Source organism: Polypterus senegalus, chromosome 10 (genome assembly GCF_016835505.1).
Source record: "Polypterus senegalus isolate Bchr_013 chromosome 10, ASM1683550v1, whole genome shotgun sequence".
NCBI classification, from domain to species: Eukaryota; Metazoa; Chordata; class Cladistia; order Polypteriformes; family Polypteridae; genus Polypterus; species Polypterus senegalus.
The window spans coordinates 21,620,390-21,643,641 of NC_053163.1; the positions used below are offsets into that span (position 1 = coordinate 21,620,390).

General features: G+C 40.0%; 2 protein-coding genes across 7 annotated transcripts in view; one reads left to right on the plus strand and one right to left on the minus strand.

Annotated features, from left to right (window-relative positions):
* Positions 1 to 3,862: 3,862 nt before the first annotated feature.
* Positions 3,863 to 23,252, plus strand: part of polr3h (polymerase (RNA) III (DNA directed) polypeptide H) — an 80,982-nt gene continuing 61,592 nt past the window's right edge. For both annotated transcript variants that reach the window (XR_005635224.1, XM_039765474.1), the window contains exons 1-2: positions 3,863 to 3,956; positions 6,387 to 6,453. The gene's annotated coding sequence lies outside the window, so the exon portion shown is untranslated. The remainder of the gene's footprint in view (positions 3,957 to 6,386; positions 6,454 to 23,252) is intronic.
* csdc2a (cold shock domain containing C2, RNA binding a) overlaps positions 19,327 to 23,252 on the minus strand; it is a 29,751-nt gene continuing 25,825 nt past the window's right edge. For all 5 annotated transcript variants that reach the window (XM_039765479.1, XM_039765481.1, XM_039765478.1 and 2 more), the window contains exon 4: positions 19,327 to 21,227. In XM_039765479.1, the coding sequence (XP_039621413.1) occupies positions 21,065 to 21,227 (163 nt within the window). In that variant the 3' untranslated portion in view covers positions 19,327 to 21,064. The remainder of the gene's footprint in view (positions 21,228 to 23,252) is intronic.

Genomic DNA, 23,252 nt, shown 5'->3' on the forward strand with positions numbered 1-23,252 from the left:
TGTGTCTGACTAGGCCCAAGTCAAAACCAGAAGATAGATACAAAATGTCAATACAGTACACAACGTCCAAAGCAAGAAATCTGGGGCCAACCAACTTTAAACACACACGCTTTTCATTTAATTCATCAAACCTGGACAAAAAGGATTTGTTTTCACCAATCTTTATATATTTGACCAGTGATTAAATTAAAACAAAGTGAAACCAAAAAATAAATAGCAGATAAGGAATCGACACCTTTGAAAAAGCCTAAGGTATTATATTGTGCTAAAAATTGAGAGTGGTCTCCCCTAGACTTTCTTGTAAGCTCGGATATGGGGATGGATATTAGAGGAGTAAACCGCAAGACAATGATTATATTTTTATATTATGTACATTAAAAGAACCATAAACAACAAATCAAATCAAATTTATAATCTATTGAACAATTATTATAAAAGTAAAGTTGAGTAAATCTGACTATGCAGCTGCATGAATAAAAGGTAAAGTACCACTTCCGGATAGCGAAAATAGCTCAAAAGTTGATAGAAAGCTACATTTTGTATCGAATACTTGTATGCAAAATTTGGTTGACTTAACTGAAAGTGTACTCAAATTATCATGTTTACACACACACACATACAGTGGTGTGAAAAACTATTTGCCCCCTTCCTGATTTCTTATTCTTTTGCATGTTTGTCACACAAAATGTTTCTGATCATCAAACACATTTAACCATTAGTCAAATATAACACAAGTAAACACAAAATGCAGTTTTTAAATGATGGTTTTATTATTTAGGGAGAAAAAAGAATCCAAACCTACATGGCCCTGTGTGAAAAAGTAATTGCCCCCTGAACCTAATAACTGGTTGGGCCACCCTTAGCAGCAATAACTGCAATCAAGCGTCTGCGATAACTTGCAATGAGTCTTTTACAGCGCTCTGGAGGAATTTTGGCCCACTCATCTTTGCAGAATTGTTGTAATTCAGCTTTATTTGAGGGTTTTCTAGCATGAACCGCCTTTTTAAGGTCATGCCATAGCATCTCAATTGGATTCAGGTCAGGACTTTGACTAGGCCACTCCAAAGTCTTCATTTTGTTTTTCTTCAGCCATTCAGAGGTGGATTTGCTGGTGTGTTTTGGGTCATTGTCCTGTTGCAGCACCCAAGATCGCTTCAGCTTGAGTTGACGAACAGATGGCCAGACCTTCTCCTTCAGGATTTTTTGGTAGACAGTAGAATTCATGGTTCCATCTGTCACAGCAAGCCTTCCAGGTCCTGAAGCAGCAAAACAACCCCAGACCATCACACTACCACCACCATATTTTACTGTTGGTATGATGTTCTTTTCTGAAATGCTGTGTTCCTTTTCGCCAGATGTAACGGGACATTTGCCTTCCAAAAAGTTCAACTTTTGTCTCATCAGTCCACAAGGTATCTTCCCAAAAGTCTTGGCAATCATTGAGATGTTTCTTAGCAAAATTGAGACCTAATGTTCTTTTGCTTAACAGTGGTTTGCGTCTTGGAAATCTGCCATGCAGGCCGTTTTTGCCCAGTCTCTTTCTTATGGTGGAGTCGTGAACACTGACCTTAATTGAGGCAAGTAAGGCCTGCAGTTCTTTAGACGTTGTCCTGGGGTCTTTTGTGACCTCTCGGATGAGTCGTCTCTGCGCTCTTGGGGTAGTTTTGGTCGGCCGGCCACTCCTGGGAAGGTTCACCACTGTTCCATGTTTTTGCCATTTGTGGATAATGGCTCTCACTGTGGTGCGCTGGAGTCCCAAAGCTTTAGAAATGGCTTTATAACCTTTACCAGACTGATAGATCTCAATTACTTCTGTTCTCACTTGTTCCTGAATTTCTTTGGATCTTGGCATGATGTCTAGCTTTTGAGGTGCTTTTGGTCTACTTCTCTGTGTCAGGCAGCTCCTATTTAAGTGATTTCTTGATTGAAACAGGTGTGGCAGTAATCAGGCCTGGGGGTGGCTACGGAAATTGAACTCAGGTGTGATACACCACAGTTAGGTGATTTTTAACAAGGGGCAATTACTTTTCACACAGGGCCATGTAGGTTTGGATTTTTTCTCCTAAATAATAAAAACCATCATTTAAAAACTGCATTTTGTGTTTACTTGTGTTATATTTGACTAATGGTTAAATGTGTTTGATGATCAGAAACATTTTGTGTGACAAACATGCAAAAGAATAAGAAATCAGGAAGGGGGCAAATAGTTTTTCACACCACTGTAATTCCAAAACGGTATTTTCAGACTTGAGAAGGTCTGAAACGTCGAGATTTATCAAAATCTCGAAATCAAATTTTCAGAGGATTCCAATACTTTCCCTGTACTTGGTATACGAGAAAAGAGGTTAAATTACAGGAGAGGAAAACATTAAAAATGAACCTCTCATAACTCTGTTATGTCAGATGCTCTGACTAGATTAACATTAAAGTGTATGTTGGCTATGGCAGAGGAAAGACAGTGTTGCCAAATTTAAAAAAGGTTCTCAATAATGATGATTACCAAATCCATTAATATGAAATAAGGAAAATGATACAAATGGCTACCTGCTTCCTGCCATATACTGTACATTTAGCAGCCATTTAATTAGGTACACTCTGTACTGGGTTGTAGACACTTTTACTTCCAGAAAGACCTGAATTATTTGAGGCACAAATTCAACAAGGTGCTGCAAATATTCTTCAGAAATTCTGGTCAGCGCTGACTCAACAGCGTCTCACAGTTCCCTCAGGTTTCCCAGGAGCACGCTCATGCTTGGAACCTCCTATTCCACCCCTGTCGGCGTAAACTGAAGTTACTGTCATGTCCTTGGAACCAGCCTAAAATGATGCATGCATTGTGGCATGTGATGTTATCCGGCTGGAAGTATTCATCTAAAACATTGTAGATTGTGGCCTTAAAGAGATAGATGCACGTAGTCAGTAACAATGCTTAGATAGGTTATGGCATTCAAATGATGCACAGTTTTAGTAAAAGGCCTACTATACACATTCACATTCAGACTCATTTATGTTAGGTAGAATGAATGCCCAGTGGGGGCTGGGTGGTCTCATGGCCTTGGAACCCCTGCAGATTTTTTTTTTTTTTTCTCCAGCCCTCTGGAGTTTTTTTCTGTTCTCCTGGTCATCAGACCTTATTTATTCCTTGATATTTAATATTGCCATTTTTATTTTTATAATCTTTTCTTTCTTCATCTTGTAAAGCACTTTGAGCTACATCATTTGAATGAAACTGTACTATATAAAGAAATGTTATTGTTGTTACACACCAAGAAGACATTCCGCATGTGTTATAGAACTGCTAGCCTCTACTGCTGACACAATGTAGGGTGGACACATGAAAGATGACTCTGCCTTCTGCAAGTTGTAGAATAAGTCAGGATTCATCTTCATTTATCGAGCTGTCATGACGGTGTGCCCATTACAGCTTCGTCTTCTTGTTCTTAGCACATGCACTTCTGAGGTACGATTCTGCACACCACTGTAGTAAAAAACTGAGTGCCTATAGTGTTTTTAATTTTTCAACAAGAGGCCTAATTTTAACGCTGCATGCATTGAGGTTGGTGTTACAAAGAAATGGGATGAAACTTTAAGAAGCAGACAGGAGCTGTATAAAGCAGGTTAACCCCATGCAGCCCTCTGTTCTCTAAATACACTGGCCAGGCTCTCTTTCCTTAAATATTTTAGGGTCAGGCTAGTTTGTTGATCTTTTCCAAGTGTACATTCTGGACCTGGATGAGTCTTAAATTAGGCTGTTCCAGTTCATTAATAGATTGCATTGGTCACAGTTTACATATAAATCTACACCTTCTTGAGAATACTAGTGACTGATCTGGAGTTCTTTTGCAGGATTGCAGGTTTCATTCACCAGGAGATCGACAGACATCTTGAAGGCACAGTTACTGCTGATTCAGGAAGTTTAGTAACCGGTTAAGGATAACCCTTGGGGCTATCAGTAGGTAAGAATTATTTATATCTTTCAGATATCAGAAGAAACCCACCACTCCACATTAGGCAGAGACTTGAGATTTGGTTAGGAAGGTCAGGTCACGTTGGGGATCATGCACTGGTATAGCGCTTTGTCACACCCATCACACAGTGAAACAGCTCGGGATCCTGGTTGGCAACCCCCTGTGGTGTTATGGGTCCACAGCTCGTTGAGTAAAGGCCATTTTTAAATAAATAATCAATGTGCTCGCGGCTTAGTGAGGGGACGTTGGGCCATAGTGGGCCGTGGGGCGATCCGTAGGGTGTGGGCGTTTCTCACCTAGTGCACAGGTGAGGAACTGCCCACATTCATGATTGTCCCGCGGCTAATGCTGCAGCTGCTGTGGCCCTCGTCATTTTAAAAAGAAGCGCGAGTCGGTTTTAGAGGGAGAATCGATTGGAGAGAAAGGAAAGGAGAGGACGGAGGTTACAGGGAGCGTGGAAGCAAGCGGTGCAGGAGAGAGACGGACAGGCGGTGTGTGCGTCTGGTGAGCGCGCGATCGAGCGCTCGTGGGCAGCTGCGAGGAAGCTGGGTGTTAGGCCGACACCCAGGTGTTTGTGTAGATGTCGCTCCCGCTGAGCGATCTGGTAGCGGGAGTGACAAGGTGAAAGCGACGGGCCGCAGAGAGGCCATGGAAAGGCAGCGGAAGTCGGAGACTTGGTGATGGAATCCCCAACGTGGGCGACCTGGCCGTTGAGGGTAATCAAGTCTCGGGGACTGGGATGAGTGCCAGACCGAAGCCAGGGATCGGGAGGTCTCCAGTCTCGAGCGTGTGATGTAGGAGGGCAGCTGCAGAGCGTCTTGCCTGCTGCTAAGCCCGTACGGGATAAGCAGGTGAGACGCATACAGAAAATAGGCACCGGATTTTGTTAGTGTTTTAAGACTGCTTCCAAGAGAAGATTTTAACCTCACGATTTTAAGGATGTGTTTTTTTTTCTATTTATTGATTTTTAACCTCCACGTTCTTTTTATGGATTATTTATTTAATGAATCTTGGAGTACTGCACTATTTATGAACACTGTTTTTGTTTTGTTGATTTTTAATAAAAGCACTACTCATTTTTGCACCACCCCTTGCTCAAGTGTTTATTTGCCTCCACTGACTAGCTCACTCGGTAACATTATCGACGGTGTTGGGTTCATGTGCTTCCAATATCAAAGGGAGTGTGGAGCCTGAACCCACATCGTCACACCCCCCAACAGAGACATGTGGTCCAGTCCAACCCTCCGGAAATTACCTTCTATCTGCCATAGCCAGGTGTTATGTGGGCATCCCCTTGGCCTGGTCCAGCCACTCGGGTTCTCAACAATGAGGATCCTACAAGTCAGGTCACCCTCAGGGAATCGCACCACAAGGCCATAGTGCCGTAACTGACGCTCCCTCACAATGCAGGTAACTAATACTTCTTCAGCAACCGCTCATTTGACACAAAGTTAAACCAGCAGTATACAGGGATTCTCCGAAGAGACACAGTACCAAAGGAGTCCAGTCGTTGTCTCAGGTCACTGGATAGCGTCCATGTGTCGCAACCATATAGCAAGACAGGAAGTACCAGGACTCTAAAGACTTGGACTTTCGTCCTTTTGCTGAGATATCGGGAGCGCCACACACCCCTTTCCAGTGACCTTATGACCCCCCCATGAACTCCCAATCTGTCTTCTGACTTCACAGGAAGAGTCACCAGAGACATGAATGTGACAGCCGAGGTAAGTAAACCTCTCAATGAAGTCAACATTCCACAGACAGACACACTGCTGATGGCCGTGTCCAAGAGGTCATTAAAGGCCTCGATCTTTGGTGTTTATCAGGACACTCGCAAGCCCAGACACTCAGACTCCTTGCTCAGTCTCTTGAGAGCCCCATGACTCGTGAAGATCACAGCATCATCAGCAAAGTTAAAATCTGTGAATCTTTCGTCACCCACAGATGCCCCACACCTGCTGGACCCCATGTCCTGCCCAACACCTACTGTAGTCCATACAAGCATTGAACAGAGTAGGAGCAGAACACACACCTGACGAACCCCAGAATCAACTGTGAAAAACACAGAGGTCCTGCCGCCACTCTGCACAGCACTCACAGTGCCAGTGTACAGGCCAAAGGAAATAGTTGGTGTTGTTTGGTCATTTATGTTTTACTTTCAAGTTGTGCCAGGATTCATTTCTTTGTGGTATACATTTTTTTTAATCAAGACATGATTTTTATTTACTTTTGACCTCCGGTATGTTAGTTTGGGTGTAGAGACCCATACTAAGAACCCCACTGCGTCACAGTATGTATGGGCTAAATGGAGATTCTGCTTACAGGACAGTTTTGCACAGATCTGCAATCACTTATAAATCATTATTAAAGCATATTCAGACGTCCATTGATCTTTTCAAACTGTTTCTTCCATTACAGGGTCACTAGAAGCCAGAATATTCCCTGAGCAGCATTGGAACCAAATTTGTTTGAGATGCCAGCCAAAGTAAGTCTAGCCAAATGCTAAAGTGCTTACAGAGAATTGCAATCATCCGTTTTTCCAAATGAAAACACTAAACTCTCAAGAATGTTTCTAATTTATTGTTAAAGATAAAACATTTAAAATGATTCTAAGTCCAAGGGGTTGATGGTTGTTAAGTAAACGAACAATACATACTTGTAGAATTAAGAAAAATTTAAGGTACCCCCTTTATAGATCCAATTGCTTGCAGTGCCTTTAAGAAGTATTCATCCACTTGGAAAAGTTCACATTTTATTATTATACGACGTGGAATCACAGTGGATTTAATTTGGCTTTTTTGACACTGGGCAACCGAAAAAGACCTTAATGTCACAGTGAAAATAGATCTCAGCAAAGTGGTCTAAATTAATTACTGTACAAATATAAAACACAAAATGATGACTTTCGTTAAGTATTCTCCTCCTTCAAGTCAGTATTTAGTAGATGCACAGGTCAGTTTCAGTTTTGCACATCTGGACAATGCAATTTGTCCCCATTCTTATTTGTAAAACTCCTAAAGGTCTGTCCGGCTGCATGGAGATCCCGAGTGAACAGCCTTTTTCACGTGGAGCCGCAAATTATACCTCAACTGGACTGAGATCTGAATTCTGACTCGGCCACTCCAGGACATTAATGTTCTTTTTAAGCTTGGGCTCTTTGCATTCTCTTACTGGAAGACAAATCTTCTCCCAAGGTGCAGATTTCTTGCTGACTGCATCAGGGTTTTCCTTTTCCCCTCTATCATCACAAGGCTTCCAGGGCCTGCTGCAGAGAAGCATCCCCACAACATGATGCTGGCACCACCATGCTTCATGGTGGGATGATATGCTATTGAGAATGTGCAGTGTGTGTGTGGCTTATACCAAACATGCTATTTTGTCAGATGGCCAAAATGCTCGATTTTGGCTTCATCAGACCACATAACCTTCTTCCAGCTGACTTCAGAGTCTCCTATGTGCCTTCTGGCAAACTCTAGCTGTATGCATTTTTTTATTATTAGTGTCTTTCTCCTGTAAAGCAACAACTGTTGAACCACCCGGGGAATGGTTGTTGCCTTCACAGTCTCTGACACTGTAGTATGTAACTTCTTCAGAGTTCTCATAGGTGTTTTGGTGGACTTCTTCACTAGTGGTCTTCTTGCACAATCACTCAGTTTCTGTGGACACCCTGCTCTATACTGATTTGCAGCTCTGCCTTATTTTGTCCATTTCTTAATGACTGATATCACTGGACTCCATGAGGTATTCGGTGACTTGGACATTTTCTTGTTCTCATCCTCGGACTTGTGCTTTTCAATCATCTTTTCACAGAGTTGTTTGGAGTGTTCTTTTGCCTTCATTGTGTAGGTTTGACCAGCGGTTGCCAAGTCCGCGGACCACCGTGGCTGCAGGTTTTCATTCTAACCCTTTTTTGTTTAATGAGTGCCCTGTTTGTGCTGCTAATTAACTTCTTTTAAATTCATTTTAATTGCTTTTTTAAGATTTGTTCCCATGAATTTTTTCAATGTTCCTCTGAACTGCTTCATTTCTTTCCTTAAATGGCACCCAAACAGAAATGAAATGTAAAGTGAGGGAGCCAACAGAAGACCAACTAGGTCATGGCCTCAAACTCCAACCAATTTCACTCCAACCAGCTGCTTAATGAGGTGCCAATTCATGTTGTTAATTAAACTCGTTCTTTAATCCTGTGGCTTGTTGCTGCTCTTGTGGTGTATTAGCAGACATTTCTGAAATTGTTGATTTTCTCTTTCTAAAAGCTCTCTTAAAATGTTTTTGGGACCTGAGCAGATCGACATTGCTGAAACCTTCATCATTCTTTATTTTCAGATATTGTATGATGGACACCAGGAGTGTATTTTTCGTACGTGGATTACTCGTTTCGCCGGATATAATTGTTGACGATTTGGCATGATCCTGGATCTGTCGGTTTTTTTGAAACTCTTGCTGGATGTGCTGTCATAGCAGCACATCCAAATCCTCAAACCTGCTCCGAGCAGGTTTGTTCTATGTAAACAAGGATTAGCTCACACACTTAATCAGTGTCCATGTGTAGAATTCATTCAGTCTCTGCTTCACCGTTCATGAATGAGCAACCAATTGATATCGGTGCACAAATTATAAGAAGAGAATTTCATATAAAGAGGGTTTTGCGTGATCGGCAGGATCCTTTATCCTCTCCTGGAGGAAATTCTTTTCGAAAGATACCGCTTTAGCCGAGGGGAAATATTGTACTTCAAGGATTTATTAGCACCTTATATTCAAAGTCAAACTAGGCAAAGTCGGGCTCTCACAACCACAAAGACAGTATGCATTGCTTGAAGTTTTTTTGCAAACGGCACTTTTTTTATACACTGTAGGCGATACGGAAAATCTATCTAAAAGTGCAGTTTGCCAGGCAATTCGTAAAGTCTGTTTGGCTCTGAAATATTTCCTTCGGGTTTTCATAGTGTTTCCTGGACACCTGCGTGTGCAGACAATAAAGAGGCGTTTCATGCCATTGCAGGTACACAGGCAAAAACACCCACAGTTCCGTAAAGAATCTCACAATCAGCCTAACATTCTCATTACCCAGGATTTCCAAATGTGATTGGGGCACATGGGACTGATCAGAGTGGAGTTTGATCAAACATTATTTGGAAAATGTACCTCTCATCCTGATGAATAATCAGACACAGTGTCTTCATCAAATATTTGACCTTTGTCAATATCTCGTTGATCAGACACAAGTTCTAGGGATATGACATTCCCTGCAACTAACACAACAAAAAAAATGCCCTCAGAAACAGGGCGATGGGCATTTTGCTGGAGAGCCAACTCTTCTGCAGGGGTTAGGTCTGGACCGTGTGGACCTCCACCTGTTTTTTGCTTGTCTGCCTCCTTATTAGCTTTAAAATGAATGTTTTTTATATTATATATGATTCTTTACGTCAACAATTCTTTAAATAGTTATATGCCAATATTTACCAGTTTGAAGCATATCCTTGTACTTCACTTTAACCTGTTCCCATGTTCTCCTTGTGCTCACGTTTGATCTGGAATTATGACATATTAAATAATAATTAATCTGAGACATGGGAAATGAAACGCTGCATCCAGTAAGTACAAAGCACACTACTTAGTTTAATTTGTCAGCCACTTTTTGCCAGCCATCTTTTCTGGTTTGGCCTGCTTTTGCAGTGTTACCCCTTGTGCATAATAAATCTTGAAATTCTTCATATCTTTCGAATAAAAGGTCTTTCTCCGCTTGTGTCAAAAAATGCGCCCGTTCTTTCGTCATTTTGTTGCAGCCTATCAAAGACTTGCTGATCATGTTTTCTAGACTCAATATATATGGGCTTTTCAATCAGCACGGGCGCGCGCATTCATCTCGGTTGATTAGATCCAGCTAGATCAGGGGTCCCCAACTCCGGTCTTGAAGGGCCCCTGTGGCTGCAGGTTTTCATTCTATCCTTTTTCTTAATTACCGACCTGTTTTTGCTCCTAATGTACTTCTTTTGAATTAATATTAATTGATTTGCTCTTGAAGACTCAGACCCCTTAATTGTTTCTTTTTCCCTAATTAGCAGCCAAACAATAATGAGATACAAAATGAACCAAAACATGACCAACACTGTTGATCATACAATATCGGAAAATAAAGAAAGGTGAAGGCCTGAGTAATGCTGGTCTGCTCAGGTCCCCAAAACATTTTGACAGTGCTCTTAAAAAAGAGAAAAATCAACATATATATATATGCTATTGCACAATGAGAGCAGCAACAAGCCATGGAATTAAAGAAAGGGTTTAATCAACAACAAAAATAAGAGCCTAATTAAGGTTGGAGTGAAATTGGTTGGAGTTTCAAGCCCTGACTTAGTTGGTCCTTTGTTAGCTCACTCACTTCACATTTCATTTCCCTTTGGTTGCAATTTAAAGAAAGAAATGAAACAATTCAGAGGAACAATGAAGACATTCAGGGGAACAAATCTTAAAAAACAAGCCAATTAAATTTAATTCAAAAGAAGTTAATAATCAACAAAAACAGGTCATTATTTAAGAAAAAGGTTAGAATGAAAACCTGCAGCCACTGGGGTCCTCCAGGACCGGAGTTGGGGATCCCTGAGCTAGACTAATCGATTACACGGCTGCGTTTGAAAAACCGACTTATCCCGGATGAGCTTCACCGGCATTAACTCATCCAAGATGAGGCATCTGATCTCGGACGATTTAAGCGACGTACGGAAAATACCCCCCAGTTCTTTTGGCTCATTTTATATCTAATTATTGTTTGGCTGCTAATTAAGGAGAAAGAAAAAATTAAGGGGTCTAAGTCTTCAAGAACAAGTCCATTAAAATTAGTTCAAAAGAAGTTAATTAGCAGCAAAAACAGGTCACTCATTAAGAAAAGGGTTAGAATAAAAACCTGCAGCCACGGTGGTCCTCCAGGACTGGAGTTGGTGACCCCTGGGTTTAGACCATTATACCAACTCACCACAAACTGGACCTTCTTAACACAGAATTTATACTGTAATCAATTGAAACCCCAGACAGGAGATCACCATCGAACAAATTACTGACTTTTAAAGCCAGTGATGATTTAGCTCTGTTATATTGAAGGGTGAATACTTAGGTGATCAATCACTTTGTTTATTATATTTGTAATTAATTTAGATCACATGGCAGAAATCTGTCTTGACTTTGACACTGAAGAATCTTTTTCTGTTGATTAAATTCAAATTTGCTGTGATTCAAAGTTATATAACAGTAAAAAGTGAATTTACTTATCATCACTCTACATGTTTAAACATCAAAAGCAGGCCTAGCAGACATTACATATTTACTTTATTCTTTTACGGTCCCAGAATATTCTAATACAGATTTCAAAGAAGCTGAACTAATTTATTTCCTCAGTACTTTTCCCAGTAGCAAGGCCGTTCATTCTGATGAATTTGGAATTGCATTCCATAAAAAAAAAAATATTACAATGATTCCCTTGTTTCATAATGAATAATAAAATATTCTGTTGCTATTAATAAACTCTTGGCAGACGTTATGAAAAGCTTATATTTCGCATAATAAAAAAGATAAAGGTTATATCTGTTAATCACATTGTCCTATTTCTTTACTAAACTCTGATGAAAACAATCTTTTTTACTAAGTTGCTGCCTGGCAGACTAGGCAAGAGTGGTTCCTATACTGCTAAGCCAGATCACACCGGATTTTTCTAGCAAATATTTTTTTCTTTAAAATTAGGTGATATGTATATCTACTCTCTCTACTCTCTCTATACAAAATTCTAAGCCTAAAAATGCAACGATTTTATGTCATGTTTTTTGTCAAGCATTAAAATCGGGCTTATTTTAAAACCTACATATATATGTTTGGTATCATTCTTTTCAGAATTTATCGAACGTTAATGTGATTGTTAGATTTTCAGATTCTTATTCTGTTTTTAAATTATAAACTAAAATATCAAGAAGGTCGAGTTACAATGACCCGTTGCATACCACTTTAGTTTTCATGTGATTTTTCCAGTTAATTAAATGAGTCCTTTTTTAAAAAAAAAATTTTTTTTATGTATAAGAATGTCAGTTCAAACGAATGGATTGTTTATTTAGTCTCTTATAAATACTCATCAAGCATAGTGGACTGGAATACTCCAGTCGATAAGAGAGTAAATATTTTATTCTCATTTCATGATTTTTACTCCATTAAATAATAATTCATTTTTCTTTTACATATTTATAGAATTTCGTGATTTTGGCCACAAGTGGGGCGGCCTACCAGGCTGCAACTGGGGGTTGGGTGCTGAAGGCGCAAGGGGGGCTTGGCCTCCCTAGTGTGTGTATATATTTTATATATATATAGGGGCTTGAACCTATCCTAGTAGCATCAGGCACAATTCAGGAATTAAGTTTGGACGTGGTGGCACAAAAGAGGGCAAAGACTCATTATTGCAGGACACACACCCACCCAACGTGGGGCCCATCTTTGAGGAAGTGGAAGGAAATCTGAAATGGCCAAGGAAAAACCCTCATAGATAGTGGCAGAGTCAGGCACAGGAGTTGAACCCATGAAGCAATTGTGCTAACCACTGCACCACCATGCAACCTTATGATCTGTGTAATGTAAACAGAATTTTAAAAAAGTTTTATTTGGTTTATTTTTTAAAAAAAGCTCAATTGGACCAGACCCAATTGAATTTAGTCTTATTTAACTTACCTGAATTTGGTGTGATTATTGTTTTATTTTGAACCAATCTGCTTGTATGCTCATCCTGTAGTTTCTATTTTTAAACGCTCAGATTGTTTCCACTGTTTTCACACAAGTGTGGGATACAAAACACACGTCACCCTCTTACCATTGCAATTTGCATTCAATGTTGAACCCTTGTCACTTAACATAAGAAATCTTCACAGCTATAACAATTGGAGATTTTGATAACCATGAATTTATATGTTGATGATGTACCTTCTCACAAACCATGCTAGTCTCTCCCATTCTAGGTAGATAACATTGTAGGGAGTTTTTAAGTACTGTATATATAATGCCCTCCATAATTTTTGTAACAAAGACACATTTTCTGCAGCTTAAAATGACAAACCAAACAATTCATAAGTTATTAAAGTGCACATTGCAGACTTTCATTTAAGGGTATTTGCACACATTTTGATCACACCTTGTAGAAATGACGCTTTTTATACGTGGTACCCCATTTCAGAGCACCATAATGTTAGGGACAATTGCCGTCACCGGTGTTTGTGATTCCTCAGGTGTGTTTTTTTGCTTTATAAAGATACCTCAGCTTGCTTCTACCCTTTGGAGTCTATAGTTGCCTTTGTTCAACATGAGAACAAGAGCTGTGCCAATGAAAGTCAAAGAAGCCATTATGAGACTGAAGAACAAAGATAAATGCATTAGAGTAGGGGTTTCCAACAGGTCTGTTGCGAGTTACCGGTAGCTCGCAACCCCTTTCCAAGTAGCTCTCCAAAGGGTTAATGAATCCTACATAAATTTGAAAACGTCATTAGTCAAATTAGGGGTGGGCGATCTTTCCCAAAAATCATATCACGATCGACAATCTGAATTGCAATCTATCTTTTCAGTGTGGCATACACTTAAGAGAATATTCGGACTCAAACTCATCAAGACCTAAGTAATACTTTAACTTTGTTTGATATTTAAAATAAATTCAATTGTTCTCTCGTTCGCTAGCTAAGCAGAGTTAAGGAACACGGCCTGAAGCTGGCGAGTGAGTGAAGAAGGCCCCACCCCTCGGCCCGTGCATTGTTCCTCGGTTACACGCAAATATATCGGTACCACAAGTGAAATATGATACATAACGAAATGAGAGAAGTTACAAAATCATCTGGAATGTTCAAGCAAATTATATAAAAAAAAAAAAAACAAATCTAAATTTGTTAAGTAGTTCCCTCATGAAAAATGGACAAACATACGTTGGATTGTGTATAAATATAATATATATCCATCCATCCATTATCCAACCCACTATATCCTAACACAGGATCAAGGGGGTCTTTCTCTCAGGAAAAGCCGACAGACATACAGACAGACCAACATTGGATTTTATAAATTGCATATTAGTAAACCTTTAAAATAATGTGCAGCAGCACATGTCTCAACAGCATTTCTGGAGCTTAGTAGAGCCAGATAAGTATAAAAATCTTTACCAAGCAGCTCTGAAAATGTCTGCTTTGTTTGGGTCCCCGACATGAATGTCATTAAATCAAAGTTCAGAACAAGACTGACAGACAAACATTCAACTCATACTCCATAAGAGAACCTCAGTGGCTCCACTCCACCATACACCTCAATGCCAGTCATCTGACTAACTAAAAATCACAAATCACATGCAACTGGACATGTGAATAAAGTGAAACAGTGACATAGGACAAAGTGACAAATGAATAAGTCATATGTGTGTATTTGGAATTGCATTGTTTTGTTTTGACAGCATTCATGTTTTAAATCAATAGTGTGAGATTGACTAGAAAATGCATACAGACATACAAAATGTACTTGCAAGTAAACTAAATCTTTTTTGTGATGTTTTAATGCAAAATGTGAATTATGGACACCAACATTTTGTAAATGTTCAGGCAAAACAAGCTTATTCAGTTTGTTTGGGTTGAAATAAGCTGTGAGAATAAACGTTAGAAAAAATGAGCAGCTCTCGGCTGTTTTCATTTTGTAAAAGTAGCTCTCAGGGGAAAAAAGGTTGGAGACCCCTGCATTAGAGAGATCAGTAAAACCTTAGAATGACCAAAAATCACTGTCTGGAATATTGTGAAGAAAGAAAGAACACACTTGTGAGCTCAGAAATCACAAAGGGACTGGTAGGCCAAGGAAGACCTCCACTGCTGATGAGAGAAGGATCTTCATTATGAACAAGAAAAAGCCCCAAACGCCTGACAGGCAGAGCAGAAACAGACATCAGGGTGTCTGTGTGTGTGTGTCAGAGACGAGTATCAGCTGAAGACTTCATGAACAGAAATACAGAGAACACACTGCAGACCAATTAGCCACATAAACAGGATGGTCCAGATTACAGTTTTGTGTAAAAGGAATTCAAAGAGCCTGAAGAATTCTTGAATAAGGTTGTGTAGACAGACAAGACAAAGATCAGCCTGATCAGATTGATGGCAAGAGCAGAGTGTGGAGTCGAAAAGTGACTGCCAGAGATCCAAAACAGACCACCTCATCTGTTAAACAGTGTGGTGGGGGTGTGATGGCTTGGGCATGTATGGCTGCGACAAGTCCTGACACACTTCTCTTCATTGATGATGGAACTTTTGACAACAGTGGCACAATGAATTCTGAAGAGTATAGAAACAACTGATCTGCTCTGGTTCCAGTGAATGACTCCAAACTTATTGTCTGCGCTTCATCCTACAACAAGGTAATGGTCCAGATATACTGCTAAGGGAACACATGCACTTTACTGAGCTAAAAAATGGAAAATTCTTGAATTGCCAAGCCAGTCAATTGAGCAGGCCTTCCATATTCTAAAGAGAAAACTGAAGAGGACAAGTCCCCCGAAACCAGCAGAAGCTGAAGATGACTGCATTGTAGGTTTGGCAGAGCATCACCAGAGAAGTTTCTCAGTTTCTGGTGATGTCTGTGAATCCCAGAGTTCAAACAGTCATTGCATGCAAGGAATATGAAACAAAGTACTAAATATTTAATAGACCTGCCATTGCTGTGTTCCAAACATTACGGTGCCCTGAAATGGGGGGACCCTGTAGAAAAAGGTGTTGTCATTTCTACGTCATGTAGCTGAAATGTTTGCAAATATCCTTAAATGAAATTCTACAATGTGCACTTTAATCATAATGTCCGCATTGTTTGATTTGTAATTTTAAACTGTGGAGCAGAGGGGTAAATCAAGGGACAATGCATCTTTGTCCAAAATACTATGGCGTGCACTGTATAAGTGGCAGTGAAATATAATGATTACCACTGTAGCCTCACATCTACTGGCATACGAGTTCCATTCTAAAGTCAGTCAATGCCTGTGTGAGGGGTTTCACATTCTCCACATGTTAAAAGTGGCTTTTCTTGTTTCATTTAATGTATTAGAAGTGTGAAGTGGTTTCTCATCTTCCATCCAAGTTATGCAGTGTTCAGAAGAAAACTAGAGTCACAGCATCCCAAAGTGGTAAAAATGGCCAAGTAAGCACATCAAAGATGAGCGCTAACCATAACATGTAACTAAACTTTTTCTTGATAATACGTACTAGCCGTCCCCCGCAGCTCTGCATGCACAGAAATGAAACAGGATAGTGAGGAGGGCCCTGCCCGGCTCCCCACTCCTGATGTCACGTTTCCCCCTCTCCTCGGCCCACAACCTCTGTCTCGAATTGGCGAGAATATATTGCTCTTGCAAGCGAATTATGATTCTTAACGCAATGAGAGAAGTGGCAACATTAACCAGAATGTTCAAGCAAATTATAGAAAGAAAAAAAACTATCTAAATCTGTCAAGTAGTTCTCTCGTTCGCTAGCTAAGCAGAGGTAATGAATGCCCGAGGCTGACAAGAACCTCACCCTCTCTTTCAGATTAACGCAAATAAATCAGTTCTGCAAGCGAACTATGATACTTAGCGCAATGAGAGAAGTCGTAAAATCAACCGGAATGTTCAAGCAAATTCTAGAAAAAAAAAAACCACAATCTAAATCTGTTAAGTAGTTCCCTCATGAAAAATGGACAAACATACGTTGGATTGTGTATAAATATAATATATATCCATCCATCCATCTATCCATCCATTATCCAACCCGCTATATCCTAACACAGGATCACGGGGGTCTGCTGGAGCCAATCCCAGACAACACAGGGCGCAAGGCAGGAACAAATCTCGGTCAGGGAGCCAGCCCACCACAGGGCACACACACACACCAAGCACACACTCGGGACAATTTAGGATCACCTGTGCACCTAACCTGCATGTCTTTGGACTGTGGGAGGAAACCGGAGCAACCGGAGGAAACCCACACATACACGGGGAGAACATACAAACTCCACACAGGGAGGACCCGGGAAGCGAACCCAGGTCTCATGTCTGTCTGTCTCTCTCTCTCATATATATACACATATATATATACACTCACCTAAAGGATTATTAGCAACACCATACTAATACGGTGTTTGACCCCCCTTTCGCCTTCAGAACTGCCTTAATTCTACGTGGCATTGATTCAACAAGGTGCTGAAAGCATTCTTTAGAAATGTTGGCCCATATTGATAGGATAGCATCTTGCAGTTGATGGAGATTTGTGGGATGCACATCGAGGGCACGAAGCTCCCGTTCCACCACATCCCAAAGATGCTCTATTGGGTTGAGATCTGGTGACTGTGGGGGCCATTTTAGTACAGTGAACTCATTGTCATGTTCAAGAAACCAATTTGAAATGATTCGAGCTTTGTGACATGGTGCATTATCCTGCTGGAAGTAGCCATCAGAGGATGGGTACATGGTGGTCATGAAGGGATGGACATGGTCAGAAATAATGCTCAGGTAGCCCGTGGCATTTAAACGATGCCCAATTGGCACTAAGGGGCCTAAAGGGTCCAAGAAAACATCCCCCACACCATTACACCACCACCACCAGCCTGCACAGTTGTAACAAGGCATGATGGATCCATGTTCTCATTCTGTTTACGCCAAATTCTGACTCTACCATTTGAATGTCTCAACAGAAATAGAGACTCATCAGACCAGGCAACATTTTTCCAGTCTTCAACTGTCCAATTTTGGTGAGCTCGTGCAAATTGTAGCCTCTTTTTCCTATTTGTAGTGGAGATGAGTGGTACCCGGTGGGGTCTTCTGCTGTTGTAGCCCATCCGCCTCAAGGTTGTGCGTGTTGTGGCTTCACAAATGCTTTGCTGCATACCTCGGTTGTAACGGGTTGTTATTTCAGTCAAAGTTGCTCTTCTATCAGCTTGAATCAGTCGGCCCATTCTCCTCTGACCTCTAGCATCAACAAGGCATTTTCGCCCACAGGACTGCCGCATACTGAATGTTTTTCCCTTTTCACACCATTCTTTGTAAACCCTAGAAATGGTTGTGCGTGAAAATCCCAGTAACTGAGCAGATTGTGAAATACTCAGACCGCCCGTCTGGCACCAACAACCATGCCACGCTCAAAATTGCTTAAATCGCCTTTCTTTCCCATTCTGACATTCAGTTTGGAGTTCAGGAGATTGTCTTGACCAGGACCACACCCCTAAATGCATTGAAGCAACTGCCATGTGATTGGTTGATTAGATAATTGCATTAATGAGAAATTGAACAGGTGTTCCTAATAATCCTTTAGGTGAGTATATATATATATATATATATATATATATATACATACATACATACACACACACACACATATATATATGTATATACTCCCACATATTATACTGTATATATATATATATATATATATACACACACATTTTTTTTTTTTTCTTATTCTGCCTGCACTGCTTCACACCAGGGCTGAACTTCACTACCTTTCCCAAACATTCCACCTCCGCCTTCACTTTGGTTCTAAAGCCAGCCATGAATGGGGACTTTCAACAATTTGACTTTGTTGTGAATTTCTGTCTTTTTCAAGCCTGGGAGTGTGTGTACTTTTCATATTTTTTTGGAATTCTGTTTTTAATTATTAAAAGGTTTTCTATTTTCTCTCTGAGAGAGAGAGATGGAAAAGTGGATTACTTTAGAAATTGTGGATTTGAAAGCAGTCTTTCTGGACCAACGTTTTTCACAAATGGCACTATAAAATAGTGAGAAGTCAAGCAAAATGACACCTTTGATTGGCTAACTAAAAATATTACAATATGCAAGCTTGTAATCTTTTTAGTTAGCCAATCAAAGGTGTCATTTTGCTTGACTTCTCACTACATTCATAATGGCTAACACGGTACAACACCCTATTACTACACTATAAAATAAAAAATTCAGTGCTCAAACTGTTGACATCAATTTAAAAGCTCAGCTAATTTATGTATTCGGTTCAGATATGAATTCAACCATTCTGCAACTTGTCAGACAAAAGATTTTTCAAAGTTCACATTACTTTCATTTTTCAGATTCACTTGTCCTCATTTATATTACAGGCATGAGTAGTTAAAATGTCTGAGCTTTGATTAAACATGTTCAAGCAGATTTTTTTTCCCTTAAATTTTGATTGAGCAAGCTAATCTCTTAATTTTTGCATCACGTGGAAAACACTTATTACTCAACGCATTTGTGGCTAAAATAAAAGTAAGCTGCTCATGTAGAATCTTAAGTTTAATATCTGAAATAAAACTGTTCACTTTCCAGGCGAGATACAAGAGTTTATTTGTTTTATTAGTTTTTTTCCCCCCCAGTCCATACACCACTTATTTACAATACAAAAACAATGAAAACAAAACAAGGGATCATCAAAACATGCCATGTTTCCCACCAGTGCCCTCAGGGAGGCATAATTTGACATTTATTTGATTTTCCACACTCACTTGATGCTTTGCAGAGATCCCCACCTGCAAAAAAATGGAAAGTAAAATGCCACCCTGAAGAGAGAAGTGATCTCAGACTGGAGAGCACATCACATAATAAGCACAGTAGACAGACCGCCAGAGGGAGAGTTAAACAAAAAGTCTGTACAAGCACCACAAAGTCCATTGAGAAAGAGTTCACCCTTTGTACACAAAAAAAAAACTTTGACAAACATTACTGACAGCTCATTCTTATGTACTCATAGACTAATAAAAAATTAATCTTTAGTTATGCTCTATGTTGCCCACCACAGTTGTATGCAGAAAGAAAAAAAAATTAAAAACTGTCTATAGTCCAGTTACTTTAGACATTTAAAGACATTGTTGATGGTTTGATTTGCAGCTTTTGTGAGGAAGAAAATCCCACTTACAAAGACTTGTTATACATGTGTTTAATCTCCCCGCTTGACAACAAAGGAAGACTGTGTTGGCAATTTAGTTTGTTTTTAGTTTTACACCTCAGCATCTACAATATTTAAAGGATGCTACTGACAGGCAGCGACTTGTCAACAGTAAGTATCCTTGCGTGTTCAGTCACTCTGTACAGTACACTTGTTATAGTGCCTCTATACTGCAGCGTGCTCTGTTTGACCCAGTTAGGGGTGGGGGCAGGTTTGGAGAAAGGGGACCCCAACACTTGTTTATGTGCTTAAAATATAGGCAGAATGATTTTGGTAATGCTGACATGTTCTATGCGCACTATTTAATGATTGGACCCAAGTGTCAAGTGAAATCTCTGTAGTCATCATTTCGCTTTTTGTGCCTCGTTGAGTTGGTCCACGTCTTTAAAACAAGCTTATTGTTACTTGAAAGGTTACAATCCGATAAGCCTTGGAAGAACTAAGCCCAATTTCAGCCCCCCTAAACAGCCTCCCCGCCCCTACCCCACTGTCACTTATGTATAGATAATTTGTGCAATGAACAGATGAGTCTACACTTTGAGAAGAATGTTGCAGATTGCTGCATTTTGCTCCGGGTCTGCTTGTAACTGCTTAGAACATTCTTGATCACTACCACTTAACCGTTATTACAGTTAAACTTTACTTGTACATTTATTTCCCACTAAGGGGTGCCAGAGTTCTTGTTGTTCCCAGCATTGCAGACATATCTCATAAATAGCTTAGAAATTTCCCCCCACCTTAATGTTCGTACTCAGTGCTGACAATAATTATAGAAAGATATTCACTCCCTGGTCCTCTAATTTGTAACTCTGAAAAGATGAAGTTTCCATTTCTAGCAAAAAAAAAAATCAGCTCCTCCTTCCCTGCTGTTGCCCAGATTGTGTATGTCAATCTCAGGCAATGTTCTTTCATATCAACATGAATTGCATTAAAAGTAGTATTTCCCTTTGCTCATTCCCACCCATGCCCAACCTTTACAATAGAAATGTTTATCCAACTGACTGAGTGCTGACAAAAGTACTAGAATCACCCCCTCCCCAGTGCAAAAAAAAAAAAAAACACTTTACCACAAGTCTCTTGAATAAATGCTCGACTGTCTCCTCACTTCCTTAGCACTGGAGTGGGGGAGGGGGTTGAATGGGGTGGGCTTTCAACCCATCCCTATGAGCTGATAATCTGACCCGACCAGGTCTCATGTTTTGTCCCGGGAACCAGGTGTGTGATCGCAACCTCCACTGCCTGGATCTTCTGGTTCTTGGGTGGAATAGGACAGACCTTGTAAGACACCTCGTCTCCTTCGATAGGTACGTATTCTCCCTCAATGCTGTGCAAGTGGAAAGATAAACAGACCCACAATTAACTAAACAACACAGCAGATGTACAAAAAAACATTTTATGACATGTACAACCAAACCCTTGTATACATGTATATTTAGCCCAGTATAACTCATTAATCCCGATTCACCAAAGTTTGGTAAAATTAAAATCAGGACAAGCTTTAAATTTCTTCATTCTACCACACAACTTAGTGACTTATTTTTCTATGTGAAGGAACATTTAACGTTTGTGTAAAATTTAACCTTAACCAGCTTCCATCTAGATAAATAAAATAATAAGCTAGCTGTTGATTTGTTCACCAATCACACAAAGACGGCTGAACCAATTTTCATGAAATTTTGCAGGTGTATCATCGTGGTCCCGCATAAAATACAGGCTGTATGGCATATCAGGGAAAGGGGTTGTAAGGGGAGGGGGAGAAAATCCAATGTTGATGTGGGGACTGCATTTCCCATAAAGCAGTAGGTGTGTGCTGGGGCTGATGGGAGGACACCATTATCAGTGCGCACAAAACTTTTGTACCTGCAAAAGGCAGGAGCTCATCGAAGAACACAGGTACTGCATTTCCTTTTCAGCACATCTGAATAATAATATCATTGTGCTTCACTAGATTACAGATTTTCCCTAAAAGTATGTAATGGTTTCCCATTGTTTAGGATGCCAAAACACCTTTTGTAGAAACATAAGAAATTTGACAAACGAGAGAAGACCGTTCAGTCTATCAAGTCCGGTTGTTTAGCGAGTATCTCATCCAGATGCCTCTTAAATGTCCTCAAGGCTTCTGCTTCACCTTCATGTCTCGCTAGTTTGTGCCACAACTCTTTGCGTCAAGCAGTGTTTCCTAGCTTCAGTCCTAAATACACTTCCCCTTAATTTCCACCGATATCCTCGAGTGCATGATTCACCCTTAAGCTGAAAGTTTTAGTGAATTTCATGATTATGAAATCACACGCAAAACAAAGTTTGGTGTCAGTTTCGCAAAACTGTATGTGAAAGGGTAAACTTGACTTTTTCACTTACCGCTACCTATTAGGTTTAGAAAATGGATGGATGGATAATAAACATAATAGTAAGATTTGCACTGCCAGACATGGACAGTTGTGGCCTGGTCCTTGTTGATCAGATGTAAAGAAAGGAATTTCATTACGCTGTGTACACGTGACAAGAAATCTGAAATGAACTGATGACAGTACTAAGAAAACAAATGTTGGAAAAAGTCAGTTCTATTGTACACCTACATATTGTTGTTAAGTGTAATAGAGACTTGCCACAATAAAACAGAATGAAACATTTTTTTTTGTTGAGTTCCTGTTTTGAATATGGTTAAAGAAGAACGATTGAGGGCAACATTAGTATTTTTTGCTGTTTCTTGATGGTAGACATTTAAGTTTATTTTATGACGAGAAGGTTGTAATTTTAGTCTTTAATGCCAATACAGTGACATGGTTTGTAACAATTTTAAATCAATAATGAATGAATCATCGTTATAACTAGGGGGCTTTGCTCGCCAACCCCCCTGCCTGCGCTATACACCAGCCACTTCACGTCTCTGTCGCTTGCGTATGTGGATTTCACTTTCACCAAACAAGAAATCTTTTAATTCTCGCGGATGTGTCTTTTCATTGGGAAGAAACATTACTTTTCCCTGATGGCAACATAAATTAGACAATCTACAAGTCTCCGACTTAAAGTTTAAATCCAAACAATGCTTTCGATCTCTTTTTGCTGTTCTGTTATTTCACAGAGTAATAATTTCCGTTTGTTTGCGCCAATGCGATCTTTAATATCATTTTTTGAGACTTTCGAATTTTAGTACTTTCATTATCTCTAACCTGCTCTGCATGTGTATCGCACCAACGTTTTTGAACGTCTTTACGACATTCTACATTGTTATCTAATCTCTGTCTTTTATTTCTGGCCCCGGGCCTGGTTAAATCTCTTGGCACATGAAAATGTCTCTCTGAGAAAGTCACGTCTCATCCCAGGATAAAAAGTCTTGTCTCGTCCCAGG